Source organism: Wyeomyia smithii, chromosome 3, assembly GCF_029784165.1.
Source record: "Wyeomyia smithii strain HCP4-BCI-WySm-NY-G18 chromosome 3, ASM2978416v1, whole genome shotgun sequence".
NCBI classification, from domain to species: Eukaryota; Metazoa; Arthropoda; class Insecta; order Diptera; family Culicidae; genus Wyeomyia; species Wyeomyia smithii.
Window position 1 is genome coordinate 257,683,786 of NC_073696.1, and position 21,273 is coordinate 257,705,058.

General features: G+C 40.3%; 3 protein-coding genes across 4 annotated transcripts in view; 1 reads left to right on the forward strand and 2 right to left on the reverse strand.

Annotated features, from left to right (window-relative positions):
* Positions 1–1,473: 1,473 nt before the first annotated feature.
* On the reverse strand, positions 1,474–12,737 carry LOC129727614 (uncharacterized). Its single transcript, XM_055685610.1, has 2 exons — positions 12,329–12,737; positions 1,474–2,778 (listed from the first exon to the last, which is right to left on the reverse strand). The coding sequence occupies exon 2, from the start codon at positions 2,762–2,764 to the stop codon at positions 1,562–1,564; it is 1,203 nt and encodes a 400-aa protein (XP_055541585.1). The 5' UTR covers positions 2,765–2,778; positions 12,329–12,737; the 3' UTR covers positions 1,474–1,561.
* LOC129727610 (poly(A) RNA polymerase, mitochondrial) lies at positions 12,594–14,858 on the forward strand. The gene is made up of 2 exons (XM_055685606.1): positions 12,594–12,834; positions 12,892–14,858. The coding sequence occupies exons 1-2, from the start codon at positions 12,714–12,716 to the stop codon at positions 14,646–14,648; spliced, it is 1,878 nt and encodes a 625-aa protein (XP_055541581.1). The 5' UTR covers positions 12,594–12,713; the 3' UTR covers positions 14,649–14,858.
* Positions 14,853–21,273, reverse strand: part of LOC129727608 (disheveled-associated activator of morphogenesis 1) — a 138,152-nt gene continuing 131,731 nt past the window's right edge. For both annotated transcript variants that reach the window (XM_055685600.1, XM_055685599.1), the window contains exon 9: positions 14,853–16,717. In XM_055685600.1, the coding sequence (XP_055541575.1) occupies positions 16,373–16,717 (345 nt within the window). In that variant the 3' untranslated portion in view covers positions 14,853–16,372. The remainder of the gene's footprint in view (positions 16,718–21,273) is intronic.

Genomic DNA, 21,273 nt, shown 5'->3' on the forward strand with positions numbered 1-21,273 from the left:
TAGATCTCTTGATTTTGAAATCAATGCTGTACCAAATATTTTTTTTTGGTTCCAAAACATAACTATAATCAAACTCAGTAGATTTTAAAGGCTGTAATGAATTTATCTACGAAACACAAGAAAAAAATAAACTATATTTAATGCTGAACAGTTTCCCTTATTTTATTTTTACACAATTTTTATCTCTTTGTACAGAGCTACCATTTTCGAACGAAAAATCATTCGTGAATTTATAAAATAATGGTGCTTATTACGGGAGTCACTTCACGGTGAAATCAGAGTGAAGTGAACAAAATCCTATTACGGGACTCACGTAAGTGAGAAAAACGTCGCGAAGTGACATCTGCCGTGAATCTGGGTTATTATGAGTGTCATATCAGTGAAGTGAGAACGGAAAAAGCGACGTTTCGCGTGGAATTATTTCACGACCATTTTGAAGGGTGAAATGATTCCACGAAGCTGCCATAAGTCTTAAAGTTGATTGATTTGTGATCTAATGGTAAATATTGGATTTATTCTTCAGTAATGAAGCGAATCAGAGTTTGATCCGTGCCTTAAAGCGGTCAATTTTTCATTTTTTTGCCCGATGAAAACTAGTTCAGGAAATTTTCGATACCGAAAAAAATATTTTTTTTATGCCGAATGTCTTAGAAATGCAGAACACGTCAAGATCTGGTGTTATCTAAAAAAACGGGAAAAACGACTTTCTGCGACTTAGACATTTTTGAGCTGGGAAACAATCTCATTTCACTTGTCCTATTCTCAATTCACTTCACTGTCAATCTCACTCCACGGAGGTGATTTTTGTCACCTCACTTGAGGTGGAATCGGGAATATGTCTAAAAAAATGAAGTGAGCGTGAGAGTGAAATATATTTCACCGTGAAGTGACTCCCGTAATAAGCACCAATAACTTTCTAACATTGTAACCGTTTTCCGGTTCTTGTGGTTTTTATAAAAAAAAACTAGATTTCTTAAAACAATGAGATTTTTTAGATATGGTATCGAACGTCTTCGTCAGTGGTTTTCTTCGGCAGGTTTTTGCATAAGATTGCGGCAGAAAAGCTGCCGAAGAAAACCACTGACGAAGACGTTCGATACAATTTGTGTTTTAAGGTTTTTTCCAATAAAAAATTTTCAAGAGAGCATTTTTTCGGAAAGACGAAATTGTTATCTACAACTTCGCCGAAGACGTCTTACTGATCAAACAAACCGTTTTGACTCTAAAAATATTTGTAATCATCAATACATTTCCAAAATAGAATTTAAAAAAGCTTCCCAAAAATGAGTCGTGTTCCAAAAAATAAAACCAATAACACAAAATGGCGACTTTTGCCCTTAGAACACCTTCGCAAAATTTCATCTAAATCTAAAATGGTCAATTGAATTGGTTGCCTGTTTTTTTGTGGAATTGCTCTAAATCATTATACGAAACAAACTGATCCCAAAAGGAGCTGAGTGTTATTTATTTTACATTGACAAAAGGATTAAAATGTTGATTTAACAATAATAACTAGAAAGCTTGAACCAATATTATTTGCTACCGTTTCGCTCCAGTAACGTTACCAACTACTATCACTTTCCTCCTTAATTTCGTCAAGCAAAGGATCCGGATCGTGTCTTCCACTTAGAGCTACCGAATCGGGGTCGAGCAGGTCTGACTCGAATGGAATATCGATAACCGGTTCATCATTTTCCATATTCTCGTCCGCTTCTGCATCATCGCCATCTTCGTCATCGCTATGCTCTCTGTTCTCTTTCTCCGGAACGCCACCCTGCAGAATAGTTTGATTAAAGCCATGGCACTTCTTCTCTAGCAATTCAACACGTCGATCCAGCATTTCGACTAGGTCTCTCATTTGCGTTACAGTATTTCGCAAGACCTGAACTTCCTCCTCGAACCCGTACCCATCGGAACAGTGTCTGCGTTGAGCTGGTCCCTTAATTTTAAGCTTTCTCGGATTTGTAGCTTTCTTTAAAACCACGAAATTCTCTAGCAGTGATTCGGGCGGTGTCTCGTAACTAAGAGTAATTTGTTGACGGATTGGAGCTTGCAAAATGTGACGGGCCCATAGCGTGAACGCTTCTTCATTTTTTGGAACAAACCGTTGAAAGTGAATTTTCTTCAACCGTCTAACCATCCCCTGCAGCTTCTGATCATATTTCGTGCTAGCTTTTGAATAATCGGAAGAAGTCCCCAGTAATTTGGTTTTCATTATTTCGTAAGCGTTTCTATTGAGAATATGCTTCCCATATACGTACAGCTGAACGGCAATTTTTTTATGCGACCATCGTTCAAGCATGTACTCATCAACTTTTTGCATGGAATACGTCCTCTTCGATGTATGATCCTTAAACATAATGTATTTCGGTAAATCTTCTCTCGTGGGAACCTCTGTCGACGACCAGACAGGTTCATATTGTGTTCGAAACTCTACACTTCGCTTCATGTACGGCTTCGCTAGTATGTACAAGTAGTCCTGGAATTCTGTCGGTGTGCTGGATCGAACGGTCCAACAACATTCCGGGTTTCGGATAGGTTGGCCACGGAAAAAGCATTTGAAAACTTCAAACCGATTCACCAGGGCAGCATCTTCTGGACCGATGCTCTGTTCATAGGCTGCGTTGTACGAATGCAAGAAATCCGACGCTAAGTGCTGCTCTAGTGGAATCTCCTCGACGATTGTTTCCTCTAGTATAGTTTCGTGTTTAGCCTCGAACAAATCGCTAGCGGAAAAATCCTCGTGGTGTTCGTCAGACTCCATCCTGGTTACGTAAGCTATGGAAAGTAATTGACATGTTATGTAGTTCGAGTGGTGTGTATATATTAGGAGATTTTTATTAACGCAAATGAGAAAAAGAAACAGCCATTCTTGCGTGAAGTTGTATATTTATTATAATTGAATTTTTTAGTCTGCCTCCCAACTCTGTCGGAGCCAATCTTATGTCTCAAAGTCCACGGTCTTAAGGTCTTAGGTTTTGAAGCCACAAATGATTGAATTCGAACCACCACTTCGAAATTTTAAAGGCACTAGCTGTGGCAAAGCAAACATGAAATAGCGTTTTTACAGGGAGTCTTCCATGTTCATATAAAAAATTTGACATCGTTTCTGGCACGAGTCATACCAGGCGATGTACAGTGCTTGTTCGCAACATTGATTCATCAATACAACAAAATGAAAATTAATCCAGAAGAACCCAGAGCTGCCACGCGAGGCCTTCGAAAACGTATAGAAAGTCATATATTAATGAACTTTGAAAGATATGCACCCAGTTTACCGTATGCTGCAGGAGTGGCTCACAAAGATTCTAGTACTGTTGGTTGCTGCCCAACGATGGTTACAAACACCTAAATCACCATTCACTTCTCGACGCCTCGCTGAGTCGAAACAGTATTTTTAGCACTACTGAAGCTTAAGAAACAGTATGCTGAGGCCCGAAAAGCGAAGCAAAAGGCTTATGAGGACCACTTCTACGAGAAAGTTGAGAAATTCTTTAGACTCCATCTCGAAAAAAAAACACGTTAGCGTGAATGTCGCAAACTTTTCCTTTATCAAACGGCATAAGCAGACTAGCTGCAGCCGTGAAAGAAAGTACATAAGTATTCTGCAATGGAATACCAAACTAAGAAAAAATGAGTCGACCACATATTCTCCGATGCTACTGGATAAACGTGGCGCTTTCCAAGGACCTTCACCGACTCAACAGGCACTTGATGGTATTCTTTTTAAAATGCGCAACAATTCAATACCAGAATTGGATGGAATATCTATTGAGCTGTTCAAATCCACAGACTTTAAAAAAAATATAAGGGAATTATTGTCAGAAGTGTTCCGCAGCAATACGGTTCCCGAATCTTGGCTCTCAATGTTACAGGTTCCAATCCCAAAGGTATCTGCACCACGGTTATAGTCGATGACTATCGGCGGATAACACTGTGCACATCGATCTACAAGGTTAACGGCGGAACTGCCACCGATAATGTCATACCAAATGGGATTCCAGCGTGCGCGGATCAGCTGTTTGTGTTGAACGATGGTGAAAAGGTAACGCTACGCTGTTGATGTCGATTGACATCAAACAAGAGTTCGATTTGGTTGATATTACGAAACTGGGCAAAAATTCTTCTCGACTAAGAAGTAAAGAAGTAAATCCCGCATTGATTAATCGAATTTTGACGTCACGCACGGTGGAAAGAGCATCCCTACAGTGGTTCAACCAAGGAACTCCAGTAGTGAATAAAGGTTCTGATTTTGCTATTGTCTAAATGGCACTAAACAAATTTTTTTCAGAGCTAAATTTCGATCATTTGGAACGAATACGTCTACCTTACGTTCTAGCATATGCAGATGATATACTATTAATATGCGAGTGTGAAGAAGATGTGGAAAGGATGATGACAATCTGTGATGATTAAAATCTGTGGAATTGGAAAGTGTCCCCAGAACAAAAATTTTGTTTTGAGATTGAGACCTGTACTTCACAAACAATATCTCATCACCGGGCACCAGAGTTTATGAACGGTTTGCATTATGCTGGGTCACAAAGTTGACATATCTAGGAGGGGTCATCACAAGCAGCTTATCCAGAAAGAAACCCACTGCAGATCGCATAAAAAAAACTAATAAGCATTCCATTATCTCTGTAAATTTCCGAAGAAGCATAAACTGACTTTGGGAGGTAATGCGACGGCTATATTATTGCCTAATCATCCCGGTGTGCACTTACTGTATGGAAGTGTCAATAAAATTGAAACGAAATCGAAATGCGCTTCGAGAAATGGAAAATACCATGCTGACAACTTTTACGATCCTTATGCTCGAAGACCAAGCGTTCCAATTTTGACAATGGCCAACTAGACCCACCACTTTTGGAAGGACACATGATTAATAATAAAATCCGTATCAATGAGTTAAACTTCTATGGTCATCTCATCCGCGACAGTGGACAAGGTGTGCCGAAAAACGCTCTTAGATATCACATTAATGGTCAAAGAAAACGAGACGGACATCCTTACACCAAGAAAACTTGTATTCAGCATGATATAGACCGGAGTGGATCTCAATGGAAATATGGCAAGAGTGGTGACAAACTGAGGAGCGAATCGAAAAAATTGTTTGAAAGCTTGATCGAATCGGAATGTGATGACAGCTGTGAATAATTCGTGTGAAATTCTCCCAGTAACATTTGAGGGATATAGTGATGACAACGACTCGCTGTTTAAGAGTTTTGAATAACAGAACCCAGTCATATTGAAGTAGATCACAGCAAGCCAAGAGCGCGAATAGACGTAAATTTTTGACGTGGTTTCAATTTCACTAGAAAAATTACAAATTATGTTCTTTGTGGTTTCTTAGTTACCAGTAGTGCAATGGTGTTTTATTGTTACGTGCTTGAGGTGTTGTCATTAAAGTGATTCAGGAATAGAAAAATGGACAGTGATAACAGTGAAAAATTTGGAAATCAAACAGGATGGCCACCATCATTTCGTCGCTGTAGCTGCGGGCGTTCAAGGTCAAAGCATTTTTGGTTCGATTTCAGTGGCCGTTTAGATCAGGCAAGGGCGAACGTCGACAAAAACGGAAACCGGAATGGTGAGTTCGTTCCATGTGATCGTTCACAAACAAAGGTTGATTCATGTTAGTGCACGCGATCAAATTCGATATCCTTATCATAAGGCTAAGTTGAGGCAACATGTTGACACGCGAAAGATTATGTTCGAAATTCATGAGTCGAAATCATCACAAATTTTGTGTGGAATAAAGGGACTGAGTGTGTTAGTAAGAGTGCCAGACTTCAACATAGTTGATGGGTTACCCGTGGATTACATGCATATGGCGTTATTAGGTGTTACAAGGACTATATGGGAGTTACTGATGGAGAACACAGGCGATAGTAAAAATCAGCCTTCTTACATTGGAGATAGAAAAAAATGACAGAAAGTAGCTTTCCCCGAAGACCACGAAAAGTGGAAGAGTACAAAAAGTTCAAGGCATCAGAATGGGAGACAATTTTACTACACATTTTGTACCCGTGCTTGTCGGATTCATTACCAAAAACATATTTGAACCATATAATGTTATTTGCCACCACTATCTTTCAATTATTAGAATTCAGTATTCAGGAAGACACCTTAACAGCGTGTGAAAAAAATTTAATAAAATTTGTCAAAGATTTCGAAAAACTGTACGGAAAAATCATATTTGCTGTACAATATTCACCTTTCTCTACTACTCAACTCTGCTCGGAATTTAAGTAACTCTTCAAAATTAATGGTAAATCATATATTTATTAGTTTTATTCAAGTGCGCTATGGAATTTTTCGCTCTTCCCTTAGGAAAATGGCAACGGAATGTTGATAGGATATCATACATCAAATACCATCTAGTGCTTCAATTGGCAACTAAGTTTTTTTTTTTTTTTGAATAAAATTGTTCATCACACGTGTCTACCAATTAGCTCTCCAATTTACCAATGGACAGAGAGATTGTGGAATTTACCAGCAAAACCCATTCAATTTGATCCTTCCCTAAGAGCTTCACTTGAGGATGATATTACTGCTGACGACATGATTAGTGAAACAGATTTTAACAATATAGTAAAATGTTATTATGCAGCAATTAAGATATGTGGGAAAGAAGAATGTAAACAATTTGCATATGATGATTCCTATATATTTCTCAATAGTTCTTTCTACAACGTGCTTCGCGCTCTTATTAATGGAGCAGGAAAATTGTACATTGTAGGTGAGATGACTGTTGGGAAACTTTTTGAGAATATGTTGTATATGTTGTACTTTCAAAGAATATCATATTATTATCGCTCAATGAAACAGTTCGACAATGTGTAAGTGTGACAGTGAAAACTTCAGAAGGAATTTTAAGAAATTAGGTATCTATTTGCAAGATTCGAGCACAAATAGACTAAACTCAACAAAATTTTTAAATATGAATAAAAAGTGTTTTAGAACAAAAAAATCAAAACTGGCGGAACTTGATTTGGAATTGGATGAAAATATCTCGTAAAACAGTACTGAGGCACATATATCTTGGTCTGAATACTTTGATTCACCTTTATTACAGGATTCGATATCATTTCTTATCAAGATATATTCATGTTAATGATGATCAATTATCAAAACAAAATCAGAGCAGGCTGTGTTACTTGTATCTCACGTAGATAGGATTTTGTTTTAAGTTTGTTATGCTCTTCTGATCAGGTTATTACGGGCGTCACTTCACGGTGAAACCAGAGTGAAGTTGCTACCACCAGCTAGACAACTGAGCATGCGATGACTAGATGGGACAACTTAGTTGGCAGAGTAAAGTAGAAAATAAAATTGATTCTAATACAAGCTCTTGTTCAAGCCAGACGTTTCTTGATAAAGAGTTTTATCTTATTCATTTGAAACATTTTGGTGGCGACGAGGATTCTCCCGGAACATTCAAAAACCGAAGATTCAAGGAAAAAAAAGTTCAGGAATGTCTACTAATCATGAAACCATTGGTGATCATGGAGAAATTTCCAACCAAGCAATTTTTAACAAGCTACTTTTGCTTCTAGATCGGATTACAGCTACAGAAACGGTTTCTCGTGATCAACCAACAAGAAAGTCGCTTTAGGCAACATTCAAGGAGTTTCACTATGACCCAGCCGCAAGTATGACGTTTGATCGATTGTTTTCGAAGTATGAAGATTTGTTCAATGCCGACGGGAGAGCATGCTTGTCTTTTCCCCTTAGTAAACCTCTAGAGTGCAGGAGAACATTTTGCACTGCGGAGACAACTGCCGTCACACTAAAGAGCAAATCAATACGCTCATCCTAGAAGAGAGCGACAAACGATTTTTATCTGTTGAGCTACCTGAACACACTGCGGTGAAATCTGAAATCTCTTTCTTGCGAGACAATGAACTATGGTGTACTTTCTCAGACGTGTGGACATCACGCACAATAATTACACTGCAGAGCTATCTGCGGTGCGTTACACAGTCGGTTTCTTGAGCATGGCAGAAGAGGAAAAGAGATTGGGAGAAAAAAAATAGACTGCGTTGCTCGTGCCGGTCGAATTCACTCTGGTGGAATTCGTTCGTAGCTACACGAGGACTACATTTTTGCTCGGTAGGTTTTTTTTTCACCTTCCGGACTACTCGCCAGTGGACACTGTTGTGCACTTCTGCGTTTTCTCTGTAGAGTCATTCACCCCTCTTGTTTCTATCAGATGTGGGGTGAGCTGGAAGTGTGTTTGTCTCTCTATAAGCTGGTTGAGACCCTTTGGAGTGAGAAAGAAGCAGTGTGGTGAAAGCATTTGCTGCACGCAGGCACATACTGGAAGGGAAGTGCGCGGTGAATTTTTTCTCCTCTCCTTTCACATACTGAGGCGAATGACAAGCATGCGGGAGAGAACTGGATGACGCAGCAAAAATTCACCTGCTCTTGCGGAGTCTCAGCGTTCCAGTTCACGAAAAGTTTTTGAACTATATTCGGCCATGACACCTACGAGATCCACTTTTCAAGAGGTGGTCACAGGCTCCGTCCTTGGACACCACAGGCCAACGGTACGATTGTCTCCGCATCATGAAGAACGAAGTAGATGACTATCTGCTCTATGCTGGTATTGTCAATCGCCAGTGCAAGGACTTCGAACTCAACAAGCTAACTATCGACCAGTTCAAGGGGCTTATTTTCGTTTGTGGACTTCAATCATTCAGAGATGCAGACGTTCGGACCAGATTATCGATTAACGACTAGCCGAAGATTATTGTTTCAAGATGCTTTACGATGGTTGCAGAGGGACAAAAAAATAGGGTATCGGACTAATTCCGGGTGCCCCTCTATTCTTAAATAAAAATTAGAGGTAAGAAAATCTTAAATTTTAATGATTTAACGCTTCGCAGGAAGCTGACGTTGGCGCCGGTCCGTTAATCAACGGGTCTTAAGTTAGGGTCCTGGGTGGAGTCGCCTGCCCGGGCGTCGGTGATTGGCACAACAGTGGCGGAACTAGACCGACGGAAAAAAGTGGGAATAAAAAAAACAAGCTCTTGTTCAATCCAGATGTTCTTCAATAAAGTCAATAATTTGAACATCTTTCATTTGTAATATATGTTGAAATATCTAACTAGTATATGAGGGTCATATATTGATCATGTCATACAAAAAAGAGGATTTTCTTGCACAACTTGTCGCAACGCCCGGCTCGGTCGTCACCCGTCTCTAACAATATGGAAATTCAACAGATTTTTGGTCTTAGCAACTCCACCATGATCCCAACATTTTTTTTCCTGTGTAAACTCATCACTGCAACCAGAAACATTTGATTTATTGTAATATTGCCCAGATATTTTCTGTGTTCCGCACTTCATAGTATTGGTAGTATCACTATTGACGTAAGTGTTACGCTTATCATTCATATCTGTGCTTATGTGTGAGTTTTACCTTTCCGTTTCAAGCTTACTGCGTTACTATACCGAGCCTCTCTCCATCCTAACAATGGTGCTTATTACGGGAGTCACTTCACGGTGAAATACATTTCACTCTCACGCTCACTTCACTTTTTTAGACCTGTTCCCGATTCCACCTCAAGTGAGGTGACAAAAATCACCTCCGTGGGGTGAGATTGACAGTGAGGTGAAATTGAGAATAGGACAAGTGAAATGAGATTGTTTCCCAGCTCAAAAATCTCTAAGTTCCAGAAAGTCGTTTTTCTCGTTTTTTTTAGATAACACCAGATCTTGACGTGTTCTGTATTTCTAAGACATTCGGCATAAAAAAATGTTTTTTTTTTCGGTATCGAACATTTCCTGAACTAGTTTGCATTTTTTTCATCGGGCAAAAAAATTAAAATTTTACCGCTTTGAGGCACGGATCAAATTCGGATTCGTTTCGTTACTGAAGAAAAAATCCAATATTTACCATTAGATCACAAATCAATCAACTTTAAGACTTATGGCATCTTCGTGGAATCATTTCACCGTTCAAAATGGTCGTGAGTCAACAGGGGCACTGTAGAATTCAGTTTGAAGGAAGGATAAGTGGTGGGGAGCCTGAGAATAAACCCATGCTAAAATCCGCTTATCAAAGCGGACTCTTGCGGCTACTGACCTCCCGTAAAATAAGATTAAGGCACAACCGAGCATGTGAAAAGTACTTATAAACTGTTCTTCTCTTACACTGTCAATCATGTATTTGAATAAGTTTTTTTTATTTTGTAGCGGTTAAATTTTATGATTTCTGTAGCATTTCATGGTCATGTGAAAAACTAGTGATATTAAGATTGGACTTCAGCTAAACATTCAGGAGGCTTATCCATTAGACGAAAAAGTTTATTATGTATTTTATGGTAAGCTTAAAATTTCAAACTTTACTTATATTAATTTTTAATGAATTTTTCAGAATACAGCTTTTTAATTTACTAATATCGTTTTCGTTTTTGCAGTGTAGCTACTCCGCGGACTACACTTTGTTCTAGAGCTGTTTTTTTTTTCATTTTCCGGACTATCCCGGGCTACCCTTTTTCTGTCCCGGACAGTCCGCGAAAGAAACAGAGTGCAGTTTTGAAGACACCAACACATTCACACGTATGTATCAAAATAAAAAAAAAATGTGTCAAAATCGGTTTGCTTTGATTATAGTTCTTCGCGTGTCAAACATCTATTTGAATTTTATTTACTTTATTTTGTTATTTTGTCATTTTTCAGTAAATTGGCAAATTTTTCGTACAGTAGCACAAGCGCGATAAAAAGACAATGGCGATAATAACCAAAACAAAAGTGACAGCTACCTCTGGTATTACGCACACCATTGCAACTGCTCGGAGTGTTTTTTTTTTCAGCTGCAAAGTGTAGTCCGGGACGGTATACTGCCGTAATACTACATTATGACGTACATCCATTTGATCAGTTTTTCAATACGGCCCAAAAACGAACGGGTTACTTGTCACTTTTGTATTGAAATGGTGCATACGTCATTTTGTTTTCTTGATTTTATGCAACGTACGAATAAGTAACAATTAAAAGAAAGGTACCAAAAGATGGGTCCTCGAATAACGAACAAGTTGGCATAAGAAAAGTGGTGGGGAGCCTGAGAATAAACCCATGCTAAAATCCGCTTATCAAAGCGGACTCTTGCGGCTACTGACCTCCCGTAAAATAAGATTAAGGCACAACCGAGCATGTGAAAAGTACTTATAAACTGTTCTTCTCTTACACTGTCAATCATGTATTTGAATAAGTTTTTTTTATTTTGTAGCGGTTAAATTTTATGATTTCTGTAGCATTTCATGGTCATGTGAAAAACTAGTGATATTAAGATTGGACTTCAGCTAAACATTCAGGAGGCTTATCCATTAGACGAAAAAGTTTATTATGTATTTTATGGTAAGCTTAAAATATCAAACTTTACTTATATTAATTTTTAATGAATTTTTCAGAATACAGCTTTTTAATTTACTAATATCGTTTTCGTTTTTGCAGTGTAGCTACTCCGCGGACTACACTTTGTTCTAGAGCTGTTTTTTTTTTTCATTTTCCGGACTATCCCGGGCTACCCTTTTTCTGTCCCGGACAGTCCGCGAAAGAAACAGAGTGCAGTTTTGAAGACACCAACACATTCACACGTATGTATCAAAATAAAAAAAAAATGTGTCAAAATCGGTTTGCTTTGATTATAGTTCTTCGCGTGTCAAACATCTATTTGAATTTTATTTACTTTATTTTGTTATTTTGTCATTTTTCAGTAAATTGGCAAATTTTTCGTACAGTAGCACAAGCGCGATAAAAAGACAATGGCGATAATAACCAAAACAAAAGTGACAGCTACCTCTGGTATTACGCACACCATTGCAACTGCTCGGAGTGTTTTTTTTTTTTCAGCTGCAAAGTGTAGTCCGGGACGGTATACTGCCGTGATAATACATTATGACGTACATCCATTTGATCAGTTTTTCAATACGGCCCAAAAACGAACGGGTTACTTGTCACTTTTGTATTGAAATGGTGCATACGTCATTTTGTTTTCTTGATTTTATGCAACGTACGAATAAGTAACAAAAGAAAGGTACCAAAAGATGGGTCCTCGAATAACGAACAAGTTGGCATAAGAAACCCATATTTAAAAAAAATGGCGCTTACGTCAGTCTGCGAGATTACGGCAGTATAGTCCTGCCGTAAAAACGAATTCGACATAAGTTTTTTTTTATTTCGTATAGCCCGAGAAATATTTTACACTTTTTCAAATAATATCAATTTAGCGTGCATAAAGTATTGCCCTTTTGCTCTGTTTATTCATTACGCAAAAAGAAATTTTCCAATCAAATTTTCCCCCTAATACTCACCATCAACAATAAATAGTCCTACTGTTCAGCAATTCACTTGTTTATATAGTGCACAAAGAACACTGTTTTTGTCAATCAGTAAAATAGTTAAGTTTTCTTCACTGCAACGCAACTAACAAGTTGGTGCTCGTTTTACCGCAAACATGACAACTGTCACTTGCTGTTTTTTCACATGGGGGTGCCACAATAGCATATTTCATGCATTTCACGGTAAAAAGCTTGATTTATTGTTTATCTTTTGAACAAGACAGCTGATAACAAGCACGCGTTGACAGTTCTGCATTCATGTAATCATCGTTGTGCATATGCGGTTATTCGCCCTCTCCGAAAGGTTCTAGTAAATTATGATGATTTATAAACTTTGTTAGAACCGTGAATGTGAATCATGTACAAATTGTGCCAAACAAGCTGGCGCAGAACTCAGAGCTGCTCTGCCGGATTCAACCTGCTCTGTGATGTGCTGAAGCACACCGTACGTGTTACGCCGGCAGTACGACTCGCCAGTGGTAAGTTGAAATGTTAATCACTTGAATCTCAGTGTTATACTGTAATGAAAATTTTAGACAATGGCCACACATTTGACGCTATGCTTGCTAAACGACGAGCTGAAGCTCGTCGAAGTATTCTGGTTCAGGTTAGTTCGGAACGATCTTCCACGGAGCTGTCAGCCTATTGTGCACAGTTTGGTACGATAGTCAGTTCTCACCACTATCGTGTCGGTGGGACCCCGTCAGGCTCCGGAGAGGATGAAACCGATTGTCACTACATTCTGGTGGAGTTTAATGCTCCTGAGGAAGCGGAGACCGCTATGCAATCAGCAGTGTTTAACGAGGAACGGCCGGGAGTCCGGGCAAGATCGATTTTTCTGTGGTTTAGAGCTGGGCCTAAACCTCAACTTGCTGCAAAAAAGACTCATTCGAAATCGGAAGTCAATAGGGCAAAACTTTCCACCGTAGACGGATCGCGTTCCATAAAGGACATGGAACTAAAAGACCTGCTTTTATCAGCAGAAAGTATTAGGGATCAGATAAAAGTTCTCTATGAAGCAACTTGCTTGAATGATTTGGGGAAAAGATTACGATTCTTAGCCGTCCGACAGATGGAGTCATCGTTACAGGGGATTTTTCCACAGGCAGTTGCCTATCCATTCGGATCGTCGGTCAATGGTTACGGGAAAATGGGCTGTGATTTGGACTTAGTTTTAGATCTGGATTCAGAAGCAGGTTCGCAACAGAATCGAGACTCTCGACTGGTTTATCACACAAAAGCATCCAATATAAACGAACGTTCCCAGATCCAACGTCAGCTGGAAGCCATCGGAGATGTGCTTCAGCTGTTCCTGCCCGGGGTGAACAGTGTCCGTAGGATACTGAAAGCGAGAGTTCCCATTATTAAGTATCACCATGAGCATCTAGATCTGGAGATTGATCTAACGATGAACAACATGACGGGTGTTCACATGTCAGAACTGCTCTATCTCTTCGCGCAAATCGATCCACGCGTTCAGCCTCTAACCTGTTGTGTGCGAAAATGGGCCCAATCAGTTGGTTTAACTAATCAAGCACCGGGCTATTGGATCACCAATTTCTCCCTGACCATGCTGGTGATGTACTTCCTACAACAGCTGTCCGATCCTATTCTACCTGCCATCAATAAATTAACCCAGAGTGCAACCAAAGCCGACCTCCGAATAACTGCCAACCACGTGAGCTGTTCGTTTCTTCGCGACGTTAGCAGATTAGATTTTAAAACAAAGAACACGGCTAAGCTGGACGAATTGCTGTTGCAGTTTTTCGACTTTTATGCTAGTTTTGATTTCAGTCAGCGAGCCATAAGTCTAAACCTCGGTTCATCCATTCTTAAGCCGGATCATAGCCCAATGTACATCGTAAACCCACTGGAGACAACTTTGAACGTGAGTAAAAACATCAATCTTGAAGAAACGGAACTGTTTCGGATCCAGGTTAGGAATGCTTTGTGGCTGCTGGACACACATGACCGGTCTACCCGAACCAGTGGCGATGACTGGGGTTTGGTCAGCTTGTTTGGCAATAAAACGACCAAGGATCGCATTACTCCGCAGATGTTTTTCACCAAGCGGCTAGTGGATGTAAAGGACATTTTTGAGGACGCTGCAGCCGATACTGGAGTTGATAACAGGAACCGCACCGTGAAGCAGCAGGTGGCAAGTATACAGAAAGCGACCCGGGAGCAGATTAGTAAGCTTGCGAAACAGTCCGATAGTGGGCTGGCTAACAACGGTGGTTCCACTAGTAGCGGTAATGGCATCAAGCTGAAACGGAAGGCGAAAAGACGGTGATAAAGGGACGTTATAGAATTATAATTCAGAGTCGAGTTCTAAACTTCTAAACCTTACACTAGATTTGCTTCAGTGAGATATCACTTTTTATATTCTTTCTTTCCAATCAAAATTTGACCTAGTAATTGTAAAAGCAATCTCTTCAAAACTAATCGTTCGCCATGTAAGTTAATTTGTCATCCGCATCAAATGAAACCGAGGCCAAACGTTGAGAGGTTTCTTTATTTTATCGATCAATTTTTATTCGACATTCCCATCGTAAGTACTGTATACAGCATTTTATGTATATGTTTTATCAATGTTCCCTCCACAACTTGGTGAGGCTCGCTACCACTATTTAATCGATGGTTGTTCTGATTGTTGCGAATCACAAATACCAAACGTTTCAATTATTATTTCGTTATAGTCCCGAATAAGTTCGAATATGATTGAATTTTTTTCTGTAGCTGTTCTAAAAGCATGTTTTCGCAGCGTTGAGGGTCGGTTTTTTGCCAGGGTAATGAGAATGTCATTAAGCTTTCCGGGGGATCCTGTACGGTTCAAAGCAACATCTAGATGCACAATATCGATTTGTCGATTACTACGATTCGTATGTTTCGGGTGTGGGAATGTGCGCAATATTATGACAATTATAGTCCTAGTTTTATAATATGGGGAAAGCATGATTATGGAGGGAGCGGGGAGTTTCCGAGCGTGATGCTACTGGTTGCTCGATTAAAACATTTAAAACTTCTGTGGTCTGGTTTGCGATTCATTTTGCTAAACTACGGGATTTACTTTCAGTTAAAAAACGAGGAAACATTACTTGTCTACCTTGGAAAACGTATCAACATGAACTGCATTTTTTCACGATTTTGCTGAGATTATCGTTCCTATCGATTATCGATAACCGATTTCTGGGTTATATACAAAGTACGCCTATTTTCGAAAGCAAATATTTTTATAGTGAAACTATGGACTTAGAAAAACAAAAGATTAAGATATGCGTGTATGTGTTTTACCACCTAAAACTATATTTTAGTAAGTAGAAGTACTATGGGGTAAGGTTAAATAAATACGAAAAAATTTACATTTTGCTTTTTGTTTTTTTTTTTCACAACAATCACCGAAAGGCAAAGGTAACAAGTAGAAAAGACTCGTAAGGGTAGTACGTATTTTATGCAGGGCTTTCCTATGCCTAACTATGTAATACCATGATTAGGAAGCATTGCTTTCATCTGCGGGGGAAACTCAGTGGTAACTAAAATGATTGCATCTGACAACATAAGAATGTCTCGCTAAAATATGTACGATGGTGTGATATTACGGTTTGCTACAAAGGATGATTTCTTAACAGTATCTGTATTGTATATCGATCAGTTTCGTTTGTTATTGGCATTGGCCTTTAAACCGTGTGTTACCTGTGTGTATGTATTATTAAACGCCTGTTTGCAAAGTGGCCTGTTGTAAAACATGTTTAAAAAAATTTCTATTACGTGTTATATTCTTTTGCTCGGTGTGTTAAAAACAGTCTCTAAATGTATAACCAGAACAGTTTATTTTATCTACTATCAATCAGTTGTGGTTGTGGCTTTTCCTACATAAAATTTTTCGCTTTCTCTCGCAATTTTTGGTCTCTTTCACTTTTACAAATTTACACAAAAGTCGACCCAGATCATAAAGTTTCGCAATGACCTGTCCGACATAAACCGAAAACAGCAAACTTACCAACCTCCCGTTGTCATCTACTGGCGCCTAGGGCCAACCACACCGGTCCGCTCGCGACTGTCCTCCCGTCCGATGCTGTTCCGACTTCGCGGTGGGGACGTATTGTTGCTTCCGTTGCTGTTTGGTCCGAGGCGTGTTTTACGCGAGCGTTTGAATTTTGCCATATCTTCACCGAATACGTCACCGGTGCGAAGAGCGGAAATTAAATCGTCAAACTCGCCCTTGTTGTTCGGATCGGCCACCGGACTGCCGCCGTTCGAGTTACCGTTGGTCGATGGTTTCGAGGACTTTAGACCGAGATTCTTGGCCACTGAGTTCAGCAAGCCTTCCTTGGACTTGCGTTCGATGGTGCGTTTTTTCAGCTGAAATGAAAACAAATTGTTTGATTAGACGAAAGTGCCGAAACGATTACGGTATGTGTCTACTCTAGTACTCTAGGAGTGGTACATATTATGATATTAAATCTCGGAATCATGAGTAGCAAATTTGGACCACCGCAACAAACATTTTCTCATGCGTTGCGAAATCTGACAGTCGAAAACCAGTCACTTCCAGATTCAAAATGAAAATCACTGAAATCGTGGCCACCATTGTCCAGGCAAGTTCTTCAAAATTTAGAAGTAAAAAAATGGTAGTCTGAAAAATAGAAATAAATACTAGTGTTTAGTGATTGTTACATCAAGGCAACCGGTGAAAAGTTGTCCTTGACGTCAGAGTCAGAAATATCGATTATTTTCCGTCCAACCTCGAATATGAATAGATGTTCTTTAGTAAAAACTCTTAAGTTCATTTGAACCTTTCGACATATCATTTTGGCGACGAGGATCTGAAGAATCAACGAACATGGCAGAAGATGGAGTTGATCAGCAGCCGCAACCGGGAATTCAAGATATGATTCACAAGATGGTCCAACTTTTACAGCAGATGGCGGCTCAGCTGCAGCAGCCTCAGTATCAAACCCCGGAGCAGATTTTGGAGTCTTTTTCACCGAACATCACCGAGTATGTCTTCGACGAAGAAAACGGAGTTACGTTTGGACGCTGGTTTAACCGCTCCCAGGACCTCTCCAAGAACGATGCAGGCCAGCTGAATGATGCGGCGAAGGTACGTCTACTTCTCCGGAAGCTGGACACCCCCCCTTCGCACAGTCGCTTGACATCTCATATGACCAGTGACGCACCGCTTCTGGAAAACGTAACGAAAATACATTCTACGATTGGCCTGCCTGATGGCAAGCAGACCGCAACGTTAGGTGTTGATTCGAGCAGATTTCGTTTGCTGAAGGGAAACAGAAAGGAGGTGCCTGTGGCCGTCAAGCAGGTGTGCCATGTTCAAGCGTTGGCAGGAGATCATCTGTCGGTAAGCCGACTGACCGACGAGGGATGTTCTGTTTTGTTCAATAGAACCAATTGTGAGCCATCGAGATGAGCAAGCTGTGGAGAAAATCGTACAAGAGAGTCTGAGAACCGGCCTTAACTTACAGGAATGCAATGTGAAATCTAATTGCGGAGTGTGCTATGAATCCTTTGTTGGCGAATACTAGGCTGGTTCTCGACAGAGGCGTTCCATGATGGATCAAATCTTCACCCTGCGACAGATCCTCGATAAGTTCCGGGAGTACAACTTACCGACTTCACCATCTGTTTGTGGATTTCAAGGCGGCATACGACTCAGTGAAAAGAAACGAGCTGTGGCAGATCATAATGGAACACGGTTTCCCGGCGAAACTAATTAAGCTGAGCCGTATGACGCTGGAGGGATCGAAATCATACGTGCGGAGACATCAGCCGCGTTCGTAACGTTGGATGGGCTGAAGCAGGATTATGCGCTTTCTAACTTACTATTCAACATCGCCCTTGAAGGTGCAGTACGAAGAGAAAACGTGGAAAGAAACTATACAATCATCACGAAATCTCACATGCTTCTTGGTTTTGCGGATGACATCGATATCATCGGTATCAACCGTAGGGCCGTGGAGAAGGCCTTCGTACCTTTCAACGGGGAAGTAGCAAGATTGGGACTTGTCATTAACTCTGCCAAAACGAAGTACATGGTAGCTGGCAGGGGCGTGGGAGTTCCCGTGGTGTTAGTGCTGAGGTGGAGATAGATGGAGAACGATTTGAAGTGGTTGACGAATTCGTTTATCTTGGTCCGCTTGTGACATGTGACAACGATATGAGCCGTGAAGTGAAACGACGAGTTGCAACTGCGAACAGGGCCTTCTACGGACTACGTAACCAGCTAAGGTTCCGTAGCTTGCAAACTCGCACAAAACTAGCGCTGTATAGGACGCTGATACTTCCGGTGGCCCTTTATGGACATGAAGCATGGACGCTGAAGGAAGCTGATCGACGAGTGCTCGGAGTTTTTGAGCGTAAAGTACTGCGATTGATACTTGGCGGTAAACTGGAAAATGGAGTGTGGCGCAGACGCATGAATCACGAGTTGTACCAGATATACAAACATGCTGATATAGTGGTGCTTATTACGGGAGTCACTTCACGGTGAAATATATTTCACTCTCACGCTCACTTCACTTTTTTAGACCTATTCCCGATTCCACCTCAAGTGAGATGACAAAATCACCTCCGTGGAGTAAGATTGACAGTGAAGTGAAATTGAGAATAGGACAAGTGAAATGAGATTGTTTCCCAGCTCAAAAATGTCTGAGTCCCAGAAAGTCGTTTTTCCCGTTTTCCCTGATCTTGACGTGTTCTGCATTTCTGAGACATTCGGCATCAAAAAATTGTTTTTTACGGTATCGAAAATTTCCTGAACTAATTTGCATTTTTTTTCACTGGGCAAAAAAAATGAAAATTTGATCGCTTTTCTCACTTACGTGAGTCCCGTAATAGGATTTTGTTCACTCCACTCTGTTTTCATCGTAAAGTGAATCCCGTAATAAGCACCAGTGAAGGTAATACAGCGGGGCAGGCTTCAGTAGGCTGGACATGTAGCCAGAATGCCTGACGAGAGAGTCGCCAAAACTATCTTCAGTAGAGAACCAGAAAGAGGCCGTCGAATCCTTGGTAAGCCTCGCATGCGGCGGATGTTCGCGGTGGAAGAAGATGCACGATCTGCTGGTGTACGAGGAGACTGGAGAACGGCTGCCCAAGACAGAAGAAGCTAGACATCTCTAATTCGTTCGGCCCTAGACTAGTGGACGGTCCGTTAGCCAACAAAGTAAGAAAGTAAAGTAAGTATCAGTCGAACTCTAACCGTATTGGCGAAAACATCGAAGCTACTCCTTTTAGAAGTGTGCGCGTTAAAAGGACGATACCCCGGCTAGTCGAAAACGGACATGGTGCTGCACTTTGTGGAAGCCGGATACGCCCGTTCCAATATCTTGGTACTACTGGACATCAATGATAACATTGGAAGAAAACCCGGTTCCGACAACCAAACCAAACAGTGAAAAGAACATGTCAGGATGCGGCAGTCTTGTCCACTGGTCTCGGAACTGCAGACAATGACGCAGCGTCAGCGTCTGAATAAGATAGTCAAGCCGATTTTCCCGGTGGTCGAATGGCAGGGCACTTGGTGTTTTAATTCCCCCACGAAAGAGGTGAGCTCCGAGCTGAAGTTCATTTCACACATCAAGTTCCCCAAGAAGATGCTGCTGTAGCTGACAATCAGCTAGAAATAGATGTCAAAGCCTCTCTTCTTTAGCTCCGGACTGAACGTGAACGGGGAAATTTGTAGTACGAGGTGCCTCCTGGAAGCTGCGTCGTTTATCAACAAATACCATGAGGGCGAACACGCGGTGTTTTGGCCGGATCTGGCGTCGGCCGACTATTCGAAGCGATCGTTGGTGGAGATGGAGCGGCTAAATATCAATGTGATACCCAAGTCGGCAAACCTGAAGCGTAATAACTACTCCAACAATTTTGTCGCAAAAACTGAGGAGGGATTGATAAATAAAACGAACAAAGTGGTCAAAGCTTCAACTTTTCGACCAGTGAAAAAAATGCACACTAGTTCATGAAATTTTTGATACCGAAAAAATTTTTTTTTTGGATGCCGAATGTCTTAAAAATACTAAAAACGTCAAGTGGTATTATCTAAAAAACGGAAAAAATCGACTTTCTGGACTCATTTTTTGAAATTTTTGAGCTGAGGAACATTCAGTACAACCTATTCGGACCGATAAGCTGACTCTTCACGATGTTAACGTTTGCCTAAATTCGTATTTGTCCGTTCAAGTCCATTCCCGATGTTATCTTACATTTTTTTATTTACTTGCTAGTTTTGAGAAATAGCAGTCTAGAATAATATAGTCAACTAAAACTGCCGAACATTTTAATTATTAAATTGGAGTTTTCATTTTTTAAATTTTTTCGTCCACATATTTGGCGCCCTCTGATGAATGACGTGCAAGCCTACTTTGCCTTCGCGTTAATCTGCCCCTGCTTCCATGTAAAATTTATCGCAATCATTTATCTGCTTTGTTTTTCTTTGTCACCATTCAGAATTATTTTAATGCAAACGTGGTGTTTCGGGCACTCTCCGTATGTTTTATCGAGGAGCTTGAGCTGTAATGGAGGTGGTCAGGCTTTTATTGAACAATATGCGCTTTGATTCACTTATCACTGACAATTACGAGTTGTACCTGCAATACAATCAGAATGAATGCTGACAGGAAAGGATAAATCATAGCTTTCATAATTTTGAAGCATGTTTTCATTTATGAGAAAATAAAAAAAAATAATGAAAAATAATAAATGAAATGAAAATGAATGTACATTTTCAGAAATCCTATTGATGGAATTTTTCGAGTTGGAAACGAGTTACTCTCCCAGAAAGTATTTTTTTGAAAGATTTATCGATTAAAAGTAAAAATCCGACCTCTTCCAGGTACCATTGCCAGAAGTCCAATTAAACTGGGATTTGGTCTTTTACGAGAAGTATTGCCCTGTCA